Below are 18,243 nucleotides of genomic sequence, written 5' to 3'. Positions count from 1 at the left end.
AAGACAAACAGAAAAACAATAGTACACACGACACAACATAGAAAACTAAAGAATAAACAACACGAACCCCACCAAAAACTAGGGGTGATCTCAGGTGCTCCGGAAGGGTAAGCAGATCCTGCTCCACATGTGGCACCCGTCGTGTTGCTTATGTGATTACAAATCCGGTAAATTGTCTAATTCGGTAGGTCATATTCATGAAAGGGAGGGGATTGTAGTTACGACGTAAGGAACATATCCGATATCATTTGTGAAACGGTTATTCCATAACGGTCAACCAACTCGTGATGGCGTCCGTAAAATTTACGAAGGTAACACAGGTCAGCCATTTATAGTCCCCTTCCGACGGACTATCATCGTTTCCTCAAGACCTTACTCGCAAATGGTGTCAAGGGAGAGCCGAAAATTGAGTTGCTGAAATTCTCATCTCAAGACGGGAATCGAACCAGGAACCTTTGTGTTAGTAGTCCGATGCACTAACCACTATATCACGGCTCTCTTCTAGTTCGTCTTTAGTATCAGTAGTATCCTTAGTTACACATTCATTAAGTCAAATGAGATTCCGACTGAAATACGGGTTATTTAGTGATAGGACATAACATTAAAAAAAATTGCAAGGTGTATTGTAAATATGAATATGTAATACATTTCCTAGCAGAATACGCATATATGGTCTTCACCTTCTTACTTTATTTGGACTTTATACTTTTTTCTATTCGAGCTAAATGCAATCCTGGTACCTATAATGAGTTCATTTACCTGTGGTCTCCCGGTTTCCATTCTTTCAAAGACCATGCTGTTACAACAGTTTTGTTTCAATCTCCTTGATTTGTATTTTTGCTTCTATTTACGATATTTGAAAATTGTATATCAATCCAGCATCAATTACATTTAGCGTATAAAAAGTCCATACACATGAAAACATCAAACTATTGACGTTTCCTTACCCAACGAAACGTCTAAGAAATAACTGTCATATCCCTGACTCAATACGACAAAAATGAAACATGCAGTTGAAACCTGCTTTTCTAGCTAGCAAAACCTGCCACTAGTATGATGGTTGTTGATATTCAAGTTATGTTAGCAAAATTAATTTAGACGCTAAAAATGTATTTATTAACATATGTCACTGATGTACAACACAACAGACCAAAACAATTATACGTCAATTAAATCTATCAAAGACGCCAACAAAACAATAGATGATAGTACAGTAAAGTAACATGATACATTCAAATACTTTCCAAATAAGGTACACATTAATTAAAAAATAAAAATACAAGGGTATACAAAATGAAACTAAAATCATAATAAACAACTCAAAAAACGCGTTACAATATCTCCGACCTTACCTGCTTACATTACACATGTTACAGAACATTTTATATTTTTAGTTTTATATTTTACACGACATGTAGTTTTAATCCGCGATCATATCTATTTTTACAATTAGTGTGTCAATTCATAAATTTGCACACAATTTATAGTTTAACATGAATCTCAAGTATGTGTATAACTTGTAATCATAAACAAAACAAGCACCACGTAGACAGGTTAAGGTCATATTATTGTATTTTGTATTGACATCGGGTTTTTTAAACATCAACATGGCGAAATTTATTGGAAAATGGAAAGGTGAAAGTAGTGCATTCAAAAATTACGATAATTTTTCAAAGGCATCAGGTAAGTTTTATTCTTTAAGTTATTTCATACCATGCATTTGAAATTTAAGATACACTTAAATCAGGGTCTTTAACTTAAAGTTGATAAAGATATACACACACACACCAGATCTTGGACATGTTGAAATAAAGAATAATAATTAAATGCTTATTGTCATATTGTGAGCCCTACGTACACAACTGCATTGTTTTAATATTCATCTGCATCATATTCAATCATTACGTACTCATTTAAAAGAGGGACGAAATATACCAAAGGGACAGTCAAACTCATAAATCTAAAATAAACTGACAACGCCATGGCTAAAAATGAAAAAGATAAACAGACAAACAATAGTACACATGACACAACATAGAAAACTAAAGAATAAACAACACCAAAACCGCACCAAAATCTAGAGGTTATCACAGGTGCACCGAATGGGTAAGCAGATCCTGCTCAACATGTGGCATTAAGTTATTTGATTACACGAAATTGGAATATAAGATACGCTTAAATAAGGATCTGTAACTTCATACACCATATCTTGAACATGTTGAAATAAACAATAATAACTAAATGCTTATTGTCATATTTTAAGCACTACGTAGAAGATTTATCACAACTGCATTGTTTTAAAATTCATCTGCATCAAATTTTATCATAGTTATTATTTTGATATGCATATATATATATTTTATTTTATGCACTACCCGTTACTTTCTCATGTTTATTATTACCTGTGTATTACTGACTGTTACTTTCTCATGTTTACTAAAGATATGTGCATTTATGAGTTGAATGGCATTTCTTTGTATTCAAAAAATTTTAATCGAATCGAGAAACATTATTATTAACAATATATTATATCTTGTGAGTCAGTATAGAAGTAGATATGTATATATATATACATCAAGTTGGTTGTACTCTTAATTATATGTATATATCAAGTAGGTTGTACTCTAATATGTATCATATGTAATATGTAACTATGTGTTTTATGAAAACAAAGGCTATTATATAGATTTACAGTCAATGTTAAAAACCATTAGATGCCCACGTAATTATACTGCCTGGTATCTATGATGATTTTATTTACAACCACTGGGCCGATACCACTGCTGGTGGAGATTTATTTTCCCGAGGGTATCACAAGTCCAGTAGTCAGCACTTTTTGTGCTGACATGAATTGTCATTAATATTGTTATATTTATAAATTTACTGTTTACAAAAGTTTTGATTTTTTTGAAATACTAAGGCTCTTCTACCTCAGGCATAGATTACCTTATCTGTATTATGCAACACTTTTAGGATTTTTTGGTCCTCAATGCTCTTCAACTTCGTACTTTATTTGGTCTTTTAAACATTTTTGGATTCGAGCGTCACTGATGAGTCTTTTGTACACAAAACGCGCGTCTGGCATATACTAAATTTAGTCCTGGTATCTATGATGAGTTTATTTACAACATTTAAACATCCTGTATCTAATAAAGATATAAAGGATAACTCTTCCTATTGTGTCACTCTTCTTACGGTTTCATAAAGTACGAATACTGTTCAAAGTTCACTACTTTTTTCTTTGATGATACTGATTAAAACACTTCTAAGGTTGTAAGTCAGGTAATAAAAAAATAGAACACCATTATATTATGCCATAATGTATGGTAAAATGCTAGCTTTCGACCATTGAAAAAGATGGGTTCTTTTAGGAATTATAAAATTTAAGATATCCATTTACATTTAATGACATCATGAGTGTAAATACTTATAAGTGTAAACTATCAACCTTTTTAGCCCTTTCTTTGGTTTCCTATCTCTTTTGAAGGGTCATATAATTACTTTACTTTAGTAGAACTGCTGATGTATATTTGAATACTAACTCCATTATGCGAATAGGTAGAATGTATTAATTTGTTTAAAAAAGATAACATCAATGTTCTAATTCAATCAAAGCCAGCAACTAAAGTTTAAATTATATTGTCCGAGAGCCTAAATCCATTACTTGCCAATTAAAGGCATCCACTTCATAATATCTTCACTTTTCGACATTGAATTTCCAGTTGAGTATAAAATAGAACAATATCTGAGGAACATATATATACACAGAATTAATTTTTGAATGTTCCAATTTTTTGGGATAATTATCATTGATTTCAGGACTAACTTGTCGTTGAAAAAATATTATTTTATTTGTCCATGAATTGTGTTGCTGTTAATGATTTACAATACATTACTATGATAACAATTGCCTAATCGAAAATTCAGAATAAGTAGATATTGTTTTATTACGTTCGTGATATGTGTTTCTGTTCAGTAAGTTTTGTGTTTTATTTATTGTACGAAATGATGTAATGAACGTTTTTTTAAATGTAAAAATAGCATCTACAATTCAAGAAATGTAGTACTGTAAATCCAGAAATTATTGCGTGCATTTATTAGTGCGACTATGGGAGACTGGACAGAAATGCGATATTAATTATTGGGATGCCAGAAATAAATCAAAAACTCCTAAATTTATAAAATTCTTTGCTCACTACTGATATATCTAAGAATTTGATGATTGACTACTTGTTTCTAGCACTAGTTTATTTAATTGCAATTTATTTTCCTAATTTTGTTTGAAGTAAATAATTGCTTCTAAGTTTCTTTATCTTTATTAAATAAACAAAATGTAAAAATCTTAAATACTTTACATTTCCATGCAGATATGTTGTTCTACACACTTTTTTATTTGCATCATATTTAGAAAAAAAAATAATGCATGATGATACTGAAAAAGGCAATTGTTATTTCTAATATGAAAATTGAGTTGAAAACGATTATTTGTAAATGAAAATAAAGAAAGGCAACAGTAGTATATCGCTGTTCGAAAGTCATAAATCGATTGAGAGAAAACAATTACGGGTTTACAAAGTACGATTTATGTCTTCATGTATAAATATATATCTGGTAATTTCTAATTAAATACACTTGTTAAATCGTGCCTGTTCAATCAACTTTAAGATAAACAAACCTATCATTTGTGATTATGCATAGCATTCTTGAAGGCTAACCAACGATTTTTTTGCTTTTTAAAAGATGGCCATCATACAATCAAACTGGCCATTGCAAACAAAATATGATGTATCAATTTTTTGGGGCGAACACAAAAAAACCCTTAATTTAATAATCCAGCAAAAACGTAACTGTTGTGTTGAATTGAATCTTCAAGAAATGAGCCTCTAATTCACTTTCTGGAATATTGTTAATTTGAATTTGAACTGTGTGATGTGAAACAGACTTTTTAGGGTATTAGGTTGTAGCTAGAAGTGTTGTTGGCATAGAGTATAATTCAGAATAAGTTCAAAAACCCCTAGCAAGTCAGAAAAAGGGCAAGCAGACATCAGATCAATCAAGGTGTCTAATGACTAAGATTTTGGTTTTAATTTGTAACGTCTGGTCTTTTAAATCTAAATAATGTATCATTTTAGCACCTGGAACACCACCAAAGAATGGGAGGGCTATATCCCTAAGTCCCAGTACAGCACTGGTCAAGTGGGATGAACCAGCTAGACCAAATGGCATCATCAAGGTTTGATATAGTCGTCATCAAGCGTTACGATTACTTCCATAGATAAATCTGTAGTAAACACGAAAGGGACATATTGAAACTTTACATAAAGACAGCAGTATAAAACAAAACAAAATCCAAATAATCACATTAACGGTATATTTTTTCAGCACTAGATGAGTATTTCTACAATCTTTGTCTCTTTAGTGATGTTTGAGGCCAAAATAATTGGAATTATAAGAAAAACAATGAAGAGTTATAAAAAAAATATCAAACAAGTATCGCCAAAGTTGGCCAAATAATCAGAGCTTTGCATGAGGGAGATATATTCTTTAATTTAAAATATGAGGAGGAGGGCAGATTAAAAATGACACTCCGTAAATGTTATGGACACCATCACGAATTGGTTGATCCATACGATGAGTCTTTGTCCAAACTAAGTAAGGACATTTTTACCACGTATTCGATTGTGGTTTGCCATTACGTCGTTAGATATTTAAGTACCGAACGTGATTTATTTCCCTTTGTGACTGTTTTGTTGAGTGTGAATTCGCATTGCTATAAGACGTGTCACGATAGTTTTCTATCAAAAATATATGTATTTAGTTTTAATGTTATATTTGTTATTCTCATCGGATTTGCTTAATATCTTATAGTTTGTGGTTGTATATCTTATGTTTTTTTCTGTTCTATAAATTACCCATTTCATTTATAAGACTTTAGTTTGGGTCAACTAAATGTATACGTTTTTTATGGTTTACAGTTTGATTTTGAGGATATACCGACATGGCTTGATAATACAATTATTTTAATTTTATTTTAATAAGTATTTTAATTTTCATTATTATTATTACAGTTTTAGTTTGTTTTAGATTTATGAGTTTGACTGTCCCTTTGGTATCTATCGTCCCTCTATTAGCTAGCTCTAATAGTATATTCTTATTGTTGATATTTACCCTATATGTATCAAGTATTAAATTAGTTTTATTGATAAAAAAATAAAGAGAATTTCTTGGTATTCCTAAACGGGAGATTTTATACGCACAGACGAAGAAGTATACTTAACAACAAAATTATTTTCATTTACCTGTGTATGATATGACGCAGATTTTTTCAAAAGTGATGATTTTCTAAGAAATTTAGCAGTTTTTGATTATTATCTTGAATACTATTATATATAGAGATAAACTGTAAACAGCAATAATGGTCAGTAAATTAAGATCTACAAATACGTCAACATGACCAAAATGGTAAGTTGATCCCTTAAGGGGGCTCGCGGGTCTAAATCATTTTATTTTTTTTATTTAATATAGAATTTCTCTTTATTTTTCTATAAATTAAGTTTATCTTATACTAAATAGAAAAATGAAATAAAAAAAGGGGTCACCGTTCATTTACGCTCACAATCTGCCTTCGAAAGACGCATACATTTTTGTTAATTTCCTTTTTTCTCTGTTGAACTAATAGGAGAAATAGCGATAATATCGAAATAAAAAAAAAGAATTAAGAAATCGCTTAAATGTTACAATTATTTAGTTCATGTACAGCATATTCGAAATCAACAATAAAAAATATAGGTCAGAGATGAGTTAAAAAGAATATTTCAATTTTAAAGCAAGAAATGGCATTTTTGCACCAAAGGGAGATAATGTGAAGCTTTTCAATGATATCTACATTTTAAAAGTCCGCTGGGGCCAACACGAACTATTTTTTTGAATGATTTTCGTAACATATGATAAAATAATAACTACTAAAGGTAATAAATAAAATTTGTCATGAAAACATAATGTTTAATTTTTTCTGAAAATCTTATACCCGTGAGCCTCCTTAAGGAGTTTTTACCCTTTATTGTAACTTTTTAACAGTATTCATTTATTTGGTAAATTTTGGTAAGTTTTTACAAAATATTTTTCTCTATAATTAAAGGGCCAAGTTCATTACAGATAGAGAAAATTATAAGTAGCAAGAATGATCCATAAAGTATGACCTACAAACACATCACTATCACCAAAACACAATTTTGTCATGAATCCATCTGTTTCCTTTGTTTTATATGCACATAGACTAAGGTGGCGACAAGTTTGTTGAAAGACCAGCTGAAGCACGCATTCGAGTGCGGGATGTTTTTGCTGTATTTAGGCTCATTGGTGGCAATCTCTTATGTTTTGCTCTTTGGTAGGGATGTTGTCTCTTTGACACATTCTTCATTTCCATTCTCAATGTTATTTAACGACAGAAATGTGTATTAAAGCTCCAAATTTGACCTAGGTCAGATAGAGCCGTGAATATATTAAACAGACACAGCTGTTAAGGGTCTGCCAGCAACACCACTAAAGTCAACAGAAACATATTTTGAACAATTTATTTGCAGGGTTACAAAATATTTTATACTATAGAACCAGACATACCAGTAGTTCTATGGACCACTCTAGATATACCTATACCTCAAGCCAATGAACGTCAGGCTACAATCACGGAATTAAAAACCTCTGTGTACTGGCCTACTCCAAGTTAGGAGAAGGACCAATATCTGACCTTGAACAAGTGATGACCAAGTCTGGAGGTATACATTGTTAGATTGGCCTCTGTTTCAGATATAGTATGTCAAATAAACAGAATTGTAGACAGCAAGTTTAAAGTCAACATTATTTGTCTTTTAAATTGACGTTCTTTTCAATCTTCTGACTTTTTAAGAACTTTAATATTTTTAAAATATATTTAAAGAATTTTAATTTCCAAAAAAGTATAAACTGTCGTAAATAAAACCTGTTTTTGTATTATAGCGCATGCAGTTCTAATATACAACATGCAGTTATCGCATTGACATGCATGTATGCAACCGTCCTAAGTCCAGAGCATGTTGACATGCTTGTCTCATTTGAAATGTTTATATCAACACAACTATAGATATCTCAGATGAGGAACGATATAACTGAAAGTCCGATATCTGCATTTTGTCATAAAATCATTTTTTTTAGTATTTGAAATTCCATATATGTGATGCATTATTTTTATCAGGCTTATATTTTGTGGTCGTTTATAACTATCTATGCGGTATGGGCTTTGTAAGTGTTGATAGCACTACGGTGACCTATAGTTGTTAATTTCTGTTTATGTTGGTCTCTTGTAGAGAGTTGTCTCATTGTCGATCATACCACATCCTCTTTTTTATATTTTTGTATTATTAAAGGCCGTACGGTGACTTTAGCTGTTAATGTTTTTGTCATTATGGTCTCTTTTAGAGAGTTGTCTCAATGTCAATCATATCTCATGTTGTTTTTTCATATTATAATTTGAACGCTTTTTACTTTTGACTCTACCACAATGTTTTCTATAGAATGAGAGAATTGGATTTTATTGGTCATTTCACGGTTTTCAACTTTGAGCAACAACGATACCACATAGAAAGCTGTAAAATGCCATAATATGACATATTCAAAACAATTCAAACGAGAAAAAGATGGTTGTCACATTGGCATTCATACCACATCTTCTAATTTTAAAATGTAATAACAAAATAAGGAACAAAACAGAAAGCAGTTGAAATGATAACAGTCAATGCTTTTTCTTTACAGCTGAAGACTCTTTATTCAAGACACCTGTAACACCGGTACCATCTAGTATAAACAACTCAAGGTACGGGACGGTTTATTAATAATTTAAACATAAACATTATTATTTATAAACATATATGAAATAATTACTTATAATATGAAAGGTTACATTCACTGGGATGACAGAAATTACAGCAACAATCCTTTACAAAAGATCAGTTCACACACAAACACAAGCATATTGTTTAATATAAAATAGACTGTTATATAATCAAGAGAGAAGAGAAACTAAAGAGGCAATCAAAAGTTCAATAACACCAGACAAGATAATGGCAAAAAATGAAAATAACAAAAGGTAAAAACAAATAATTTCAACGAAACACTATATAGAAAACATACCCTAAACATTACTGTAGTTCAGCTCCGGTGTTCATGAAGCGTCAAAACATCATGCTCAGAACGTGGTACCCGTCATGTAGGTGACATTGTTTTCATTGTAACTAATACACACCCGACATGTACACTTTATCATGCTATCATTGTTCTTTCTGTACAATTTAACATTTTTACTCTTCAATTGCAACGCGCTGCAAACATTTCACTATAACGTAGAAATCGTGTTTACATTAACTATGAAACAAATCAACACGTTTAAAGGATTAAGCACAATTGTACGACTATTTACCTTTAATTCATAGTCGAATCGTTATAATTTCATATTACAGCAGTCCCTGTCAGCAACACACATACATGTAACATTATCAAGTTTTTCAACTATACACATGGAAAAAAGTATTGCAACACCTTGATTTTTCAAAACTTGAAAAATCAGCCTCTTATTTTGGATGATATATACTAGTAATAAGATATTTGTATAATATTATTGAAACATAGTTTATGATAACATTGGCATTGAAACGAACAAAAAATGTTTGAAAAAAAATGATTTATATAACCACAATTTTAATAACAAAATGAAGTGTTTTTTGTACAAAAAATGCATTTTACAACTATGGCTGTAGTCGAATTTTTCAATGTCAGACATTTCAAAATTAATCTTCAGATGACTGTTCACATCATGGTTGGTCGTTATACGCCAAAGAATTAGTACTTTGTGCGCATCCTCCATTCAAACCGATAAGTGCATCTTAACGTCTTTTGATTCCTGTCAAAATTCGACTAATTTATTGCTAAGGTAACAGCAACAATTTCTGATGAAGGGCATTGTTTATTTCATGATTTGTTTGAACTGGGATGTCATTTCGCGCACTTTCCGCCCGGTAGTGTCCCATATATGCTCGATATGGTTCAAATCTGGGCTACGATCCGTCCGAGGAAGATGACCCGAATTCCATTGGAACAATGGATCGTCCTCCACGATGCTAATTTTCAACTTTAGCGAGCTCTGCACTATATTGGATACGGGGAACTGTGTGCCGGTTCGTTAGCAAAGGTCTCCGAAATGGTCTCATCGCTCGATAACCAGTAGCGATGAGTTTATCTCGAACAGTTCTTGTTAAAAGGCTCCTGATACCACTCTCTTTTTGGGATTGTATTGTACTCAATGGGTTTCCTTCTGACCAACCTTTATTATGCTTGATTTTCCATAGCAAATGGTATAGGGGGTCTTCTTTATCTCGGAGGGTCTTTAACATCGTTTAGTGCCATTTTTTATTCTTACAACGACTTATAGTGGAATGGCGAAGACCAACAATGCGTGCATTTGTTACAGATACATCCTTGCTTCTCTCATGCTGATAATCTGTCATCTTGCTGCAGTTTAGAGTTGCCGAGGACCCATTAAAAGGTGTCAATCACATAACTTTAACAACTTGGTTATTTAAAGTGTTGAAAACAATTAGGATGAAAACATCTGTATTGCTGTTTACGGGTACAGTAGCTGCATGTGCGAATAAAAACTTATTTATTAATTAAACTCAGGTGATACTTGAATAATGTTTAAATAGTTCTATTTTACCAAATTATACCACAAAAAAATTAAAAATGTCTTTTTAATTTCAATTTCAATTTGGTGTTGCAATACTTTTTTCCAGGTGTATATAATAAAGTCAACAAATATTAAGAATGAGAAAATGGACATGCAACTCGATATTAGAGCATATAGAAAAAAAATAAAGAAAAATATAATTATAGTGACAGAAGAGATTAATCATCATTTTATTTCTTGTCTTGTTGTAGTAGTAAAATAAACAGCAAACCAGTGAAAAGAAAGAAAACTGTTGATGAAATCTATAAAATACAGCATAAAGTGTACATGAAAGAACTTATAAAACAAGACATAGAAATAGAAAAGTTAAACTTACAAATTGAACTCCTTAACAGTTTAAAAGGAAATTCATCTGTATCTGGTTCATATTCAGTCAAACAATTACTTTTGAATTGCTTACTGCATATGTAAACCTTTAAGTGGCATTAGCTATCAAATTCATGCACATTGAGTTGACCTAAATTCACAGATTTGATATAAAACCTAATATTTAAAAACGTTTATCCAAATAGTTAAAAAGTCCAAAAGAATCTATGATCAATTTCTGGGCTCGTTTCAATGTATTATTTCTATGATACTCCACTGTTATCATCGTTAAAAAAATCATAGTTTTGCTCATTAGTAGCTATTGCTCCTTTAATCATGTAATTCATAATATTATTTATAAATAAAGGCAACAGTAGTATACTGCTGAGAAATGGGAAATTGATCATTGGGAATTTCTATCAGAATACACATGGATTTGGTCATTTCAAGGAGCTGTTCATTTGAAATCCGGTTTGGCCAGAAGATTTTGCAGGTTCACCTCAGACAATTGTGGTGAAAACTTCAGAGCAATCTCATGTCTGTTTTAGTTACTCTCCATTATTCACTTCCATACAGATGGACAGATTTAACATTACTGTTATATAGCCTGATCTTTGTTTTCCTGTTGTATTGTTTGGACTTCCAAATGGGTCGTAGTCTTTGAAATGCAGATCTTGCCTTGGGTAGCCTACTTTTAATATCTTTTTGTTTCGGATGTTCTGTGCTAACCACAGTTCCTAGATAAGTAAATCTATCTACCTGTTGGATGTATGTGCCCTCAGCTTTTAGTCTTAAGTTGGATGTTGTGTGAAGTCGCATTTCTTTGATCTTTTTTGCGTTCAATTCTAGTCCAATTTGGCTTGAAAAATTGCTGAGTCGATCTGTCTTTACTACAGACTTTACTTCAAACTAGTCAGTTTCCTTGTTGTTGAGTATCACAGCACATTCAAAATTGGCATAAAAGCATCATATCAGTGTTACAACATTGTGTGGTACTCCATATGATTAAACAATTGTCTAAAGAGTCTCTCTGTGTAGACTGTCGAATGCTTTCGTGAAGTAAATAAAGTTGATATATAGAGGTGGCTTCCATTATATACACTGCTCAATGATGTTTCTAACAGCAAAGATCTGATCAATGCATCCTTTCCCTTTTCTTAACCCAGCTTGTTCCTGTCTTAACCTGTCATCCAGTTCAAAGTATATCCTGTTTAACAGTACTCTACAAAACACTTTACTTGAGATCGAGAGTAATGTTATACCTGTCCAGTTGTCACAATTCCCAATATCACCTTTCTTTGTTAACTTAAAAATAAGACCTTTTGTCCAGTCATCAGGTATTTTATTTTCTTCCCATATGTCTTTAAAGATATAATGAAGTATGACTGTTGCTGTGTTGGTGTCAGCTTTCAGTAGTTCAGCTTGAATTCCATCTATGCCTGCTGCCTTTCCTGATTTCATGGATTTAATTGCCGTTGTTATTTCTTCTTATGTAGATCAGTGCTCATATCTAAATCTTCAAATTATGGTGCTCCCTGAAATTCATTTATTGGCTCTGGTCTATTCAAAACAGCCTGGAAGTGTTCTACCCAACTCCTTTTTATCTTTTCTAGCTCTTTTCTTTACCTCCTTATCGTTCTCTGCATATTCTTTCTGCGTTTGTTCTTTCAACCTTGATGACTTAGTGTTGAGACCTTGTCTTTGAGTTTTGCTCTTTCATCGATTGCTTTCCGTGTGTCTGATGTTAACCACTGTTTATTACTGCTCTTACGAAAACCAGTGGTTTTTTAAATTGTGTTTCTTTTCTATGGAATTTTCTTCAGTTGGATGAATTTCCTCTAGTACTCGAAATCTGTTTATGTGTTTAATGACAAACTTTTTCATGTTCTTTCAGACGGTTGACATTAAGGATCTTTCTCCCAGGTTTGTTATTGTCTGGTACCCTTTTCAAATTTAGTTGGAGTTTAGCTATAACTTAATGATGTTCGCTGTTCACATTTGCTCCTCTAAATGTTAGTGTATCAAGTAATGATCGTCTATATTTGCCATTTATGATGATATGGTCAATCTGATTTTTGTCCCTATTGTTTGGAAAAGTCCTCGTAATTTTGTGTATATGTCTTTATGTTTAAATAGGGTTCCTCCAATAACTAGTCCATTTGTTGAACACATATGTGCCAGTCTCTCTCCGTTCTCATTCATGACGCCATGACCTACTTTTCCCGTAGCTCTTTCATGTTCTGTATTTACATTTCCAACCTTAGCATTTTGGCGTGCTATAATGAGAAGAAGATCATGCTGTGGTGTTTTGCTAATCTTAGCATGCAGAGCTTCATAATACGCCGCATCATTTGTAGGCGAGTAGCACTGTATAATTGTTGTCTTGGCATAGCTGGAATTAAAGCGAGCTCTGATCAATCGCTTATTTATAGGTTCCCATTCTATCAAGCTCTTTGTACATTCCTTATCCATAATGATTGCTACTCCTTCTGTATGTTGGTTGTCATTTTTGTATGACCCTGAGTAGTAATCTTTCCTGACTCTGTCCATCTGCATTCACTGATGGCTAACTTTCCTAGTTGATACCTTTCCATCTCTCTTATGACTTGCGCAGTTTTTGAGACCTGGAACATAGTTCTCACATTCTATGCGCCGATCTTAATTGTATTTTTTTGGATCCATGAGTTTTCAGTTCCTGTCCCAGTCCTCCCGATGTAGGCTTTCTCCTTGTACAATCATATTGCTGCCTGTGCAGCCCGTCATGTCATCGGAACCTTTCTGTTTGTTGATTTCTATAATACGTTTTTGTTTTATAAAATGAAGTTATTAGCCTCAGGCTTAACCCCCAACTTGGAGGACCAGGGGTTTTGTCATTGAGGTTCCCGTCATCTAGATCCGTTGCCTTGCTGGGCTGAAGAGTGGTAATCTACTCAGTTTGTTTAGAGTACCCTCTCCTAGATAGGTTGCATAACCTGGCTTACAACTCCAACCTGCTGACTATTTACCAATAGCTGGGACAAGGTTGATGAGTACTAGGGCATACTGCATCTCTGGGGTCCTTGCTACTCCAAGATCCTCTACAGTTTAGCCTAGGATACAAGACCCTAGTTACCGTGAGCTGTCGCTGGGAGGCACTGTAGAGGTTTTAGACTGGTAGAGGCTTTGTGTTGGCAAAACAGATTGACGCGCTCGGCTTTCTGTTTCACCTACAGGTAGGCTAAGACTACAATACACTAGACGCATATCCATTCCCTGTGGTACTATTACCACTAGCACACAAAAAAACATAAGATAGAGAAACACAAAAATATGATAACAGGAACTCTATCTTCATGGTTTTTTGTTTGTTTTATATTCAAGCAGTTGATAAAGAAGACCTTTCAAAGTTCACAATGGAAACTAGCAATATCAATATAACTTATCAAGATATAGTTGTAAGAATCTGGTACCACAAAATGATAATAATTAAAGGAAAAAATCGGACACGCATCAAAACTATAATATTTGTCCTTATCATGCAAGTAGTAAAAAGTAAAATCACAAAAATACTGAACTCAGAGGAAAATCTAACGGAAAGTTCATAATCCCATGGCAATACCAAATGACAATACACATCAAAAACGAATGGACAAGAACTGCTATATTTCTGACTTGGTACAGGCATTGTAAAATGTAGAAAATGGTGCATTAAACCTGGTTTTAAAGCGCTAATATATCATATTGTATGACAAGATCAGGATGTGCAATTGTACCTGCTTCATAAATCTGTCGCATAAACTTGAAAATTTAAACATATCATATCTTAAAATCTTGGCGTACAAAATTATAATCCTGGTACCTTTGATAACTTTTTAAACATTATACATCTACGCACTACGTATAAGTGTTGAAATAATGCAGCAAGTTTACGTTTTCAATAACGCATAATGATAAACAGTTATCAAAGGTAACAGGATTTTAATTTATATATGCCAGACGTACGTTGCGTCTCTATAAGATTCATTAGTGACGCGCAGATCAAAATAGTTATAAAGCCCATAAAGTACAAAACTAAAGAGCATTACGAGGACTCAAATACGGCTACGGTAAAATATGACTGGGAAATTTATAAAAAAGACAATTTCATTTATATGCATGTCGACACCGAAGTGCTAACTGCTGAGCTGGTGATAACCTCGGGAACAAAACGTCCATTAACAGTGGAATCGGCCCGATGCAGTTAGTTAAACAGTTATCAATGGTACCAACATTGCAATTTTTACGCCAGACGCGCGTTTCATCTATACCAGACTCATCCGTGACGCTCAAATGAAAATAGTTATAAAGCCAAACAAGTACAAAGATTAGTAGATCCTGCTCAACATGTGGCACACATAGAATTTATCATGTTATTTAAATTCGATAGGTCACACTCGGGAAAAGTGTAAGGGATTGTAGTTACGACATTAAATAATTGGTTACTTTAGGTAATGAAACAGGATCGAGCAGAAACAATAATTAACAATCTGAAGAGAAATAGGCTTCAGGATTAGGTACTACTGTATAACTGTATAACTAACGTGATGAAGAAATGTAAGATGTTGACCAATATCTCTCAAATTTGTAATATGGTTGTTTAATTAGTTATGTCGTGTCATAATACCATTGTATCTCAATGAACTTTTCAAGGTGCAATGCCTTAATGGTAAGTAATTAATTATATACAACAGTGATATGTGTACCATTACATAATTATACAAATATGTACAAAACTATTTAATATGTACACTCGGACCATAGGACCGTTATGCCCCGTTTACATTTCTGTGTCATAATCGCAGAGTTTATAAAATAGGAAAATTAAATTACACGATAAGTGATTTAATACTCAATTTACACAATTTTGAGGCTGAGATTTGTTAGCTTTTTGGAAATGAATGAGTCAGTCACTATCGTCATTTAGATTGTCCACGGTTTGTTGGGTTTCATGAAGTTTTTAAAGTGTCAATTTATTGGGTTCACCTTTATCCTTCATCCGGTTTAATTGTACTCAAAACATTTTCGTAAACCTTTCGTCGTCCTTAAGAAAGAACCGGTTCCAAATTCTCTGTTCAAGGATATAGTGGGTTTAATGCGCAAGTCCCGTTAATAACGGATAATTGTATCCAAAATGAGTTTATTCAAAAGTTAAACACAGTTCGAACGGTTTTAATAATCTCTATCAGCTGTTCATTTTTTAACAACGAAGCCATCCGTGAGTAGCATCTTCAGCTTTTTCCAAATATCATTTAAATCATCTTGATCCTCTGGCCATTGTACGAGATAAGCATAATTCCAAATGTAGGAAAACTCGATTGGAATATCCGTTATTGTAATATCTTTCGTAATTACAATGATACGCTCTAGATTTCTTTTCTCATATTTTGCTCTATCGAGTTCAAACAAGCAGTCACGTGACGATAAGAATTCGGGCGTGATCAGAAATATAATGGACCTGCTGTTTTGTATGCTCTCTACTTCGGTATCCGCAAGACTCGTTCCAACTAAAAAATCTCGATCTTTTATACACATCGTCAGTCCCCACTCCGTCTCAAGTTTTGGTATTAATACATCTTTTATCCAAATGACAATATCCCCTTCATATGATATATACACGTCGTATTGGTAGTACTTCCGGACTTTACGTTCAACAACACGGCGAATTACTCCATAAATAGAGAATATGATTTTCCATCTTTTACTATAGGCTATAAGAAGTAATAAGAATGTGACACAGGTAGATAACAATGTTGATGCAAACGTTAACCACATTTTATTCTTACAGTCCGCAAACAATTCATAAAGAGAGTTGTAAGCAATGAGTGTATCGATAACTGTTCCGTTGGACAATTTACATTTATACGATCGGCTGTCCAGATTTACCTTTGTAGTCTGAATCCATCTTATAAAGTCTATATTGTCACAAGTGCATTCAAATGCATTATCAGTGAGAATTAATGTCATTCCATGCAAGTATTGCATTTTATCTGCCCAAACTCTGATGGTTGAACTAACACTTGTTAGAAGATTCTTACTAATATCAAGCATCTTTATCTTGGTTTGATTGGTGAGTTGTAGCGGAATAGACTGAAGTAAATTTCGTCTCAAAGAAAGATATGTCAAGTTGGGCATTGGCTTAAATATGCCTTCCGGAAAATACCAAATATCATTTTCAGATATATCCATTGATTCGATAGATGATAAATATATAAATAAGCGATTTCCGTGTAGTCGGTTTCCGCCACCTATGTTGCCGTTTTTCCATACAATCGTTTTCAGGGTGTTATGAGGAAAATATTTCAATAGATTAAAACTATTTTCAGAACCGCCACCAGTACAGCTAAACGTTTCCAGTCGAAATTCAAGAAAAAGTAGGAACGTCGTTACCTTTGTATAAGATGCATCTAGGTATATAAAGCTGTTGTTTCTAGGAACTACTAAAAATATTACGGGGCCACTATTTGCTATTGTGTAACTGATATCTATTTTCTCGAGTGACTTCGGTAAAACCACGCAACTGTGAAATGAGCAATTATAATCAGAATAGGCGGTTACATAATTTTTTATAACATAGTTGACAGTATTATATGAAGAGTCCAATGATTTCAATCTAATGGCTCCATTGAAAAAAAGATTAAGATCATTCAGATTTTTCTCAGTTAGAAGTAAAAACCTGTTTCCTTTAAAAGAAATATGTCGCAAACATTCCGGGTGATCAAATGATAATAAGGATCCAGGCTCGTAATCTACTATTCCATTCTCTGATAAATCCAGATTTTCTACGCAAATTGTTTTCAAATACTCCACTATGTCTTCTGTTATTAGCAGAACATACGGTATTTCTTTGCTATCTATACTTAAGTCACTCACATGACCAAAGTTTAGTGTCGTAATATTTTTATTACGGTATGGTTGTAACAGCTGCAATGCATGCTTCAAGTGCATGAACGTTCCGGAAAAATCTATCAAATGGAGTTTTTGTAACGATGCGTTATATTCTGTGACAACAAAGTGTTACCGACAATTTCTGATAGACAGCTGTTCTACAGAGGATGAAAATCTCTGAAAAGTTTCATTCGACAAGCGAACTAAATAACATGATTCAAGGTGTAATTCTTTACGAGTGGTCATTTGACCGAATCCAC

At 33.0% G+C, this 18,243-nt stretch overlaps 2 protein-coding genes across 3 annotated transcripts; one reads left to right on the top strand and one right to left on the bottom strand.

Annotated features, from left to right (window-relative positions):
• Positions 1-318: 318 nt before the first annotated feature.
• Positions 319-14,626, top strand: LOC139529755 (receptor-type tyrosine-protein phosphatase F-like). 2 transcript variants are annotated; one of them, XM_071325633.1, is made up of 5 exons: positions 319-1,683; positions 5,133-5,233; positions 7,584-7,775; positions 8,788-8,848; positions 10,966-14,626. In XM_071325633.1, exons 1-3 carry the CDS (start codon positions 1,608-1,610, stop codon positions 7,725-7,727), a joined length of 321 nt encoding a protein of 106 aa, XP_071181734.1. In that variant the 5' UTR covers positions 319-1,607; the 3' UTR covers positions 7,728-7,775; positions 8,788-8,848; positions 10,966-14,626. The 2 variants fall into 2 exon arrangements, with proteins under 2 accessions (XP_071181734.1, XP_071181735.1); XM_071325634.1 differs by having other exon boundaries at positions 7,584-7,784.
• Positions 13,130-13,630, bottom strand: LOC139482590 (craniofacial development protein 2-like). Its single transcript, XM_071266503.1, has one exon. The coding sequence runs from the start codon at positions 13,628-13,630 to the stop codon at positions 13,130-13,132; it is 501 nt and encodes a 166-aa protein (XP_071122604.1).
• Positions 14,627-18,243: the final 3,617 nt, after the last annotated feature.

Source organism: Mytilus edulis, chromosome 7 (genome assembly GCF_963676685.1).
Source record: "Mytilus edulis chromosome 7, xbMytEdul2.2, whole genome shotgun sequence".
NCBI lineage: Eukaryota > Metazoa > Mollusca > Bivalvia > Mytilida > Mytilidae > Mytilus > Mytilus edulis.
The sequence above is the reverse complement of the archived record's forward strand: the minus strand, read 5'-3'. Positions and strand labels throughout refer to the sequence as shown.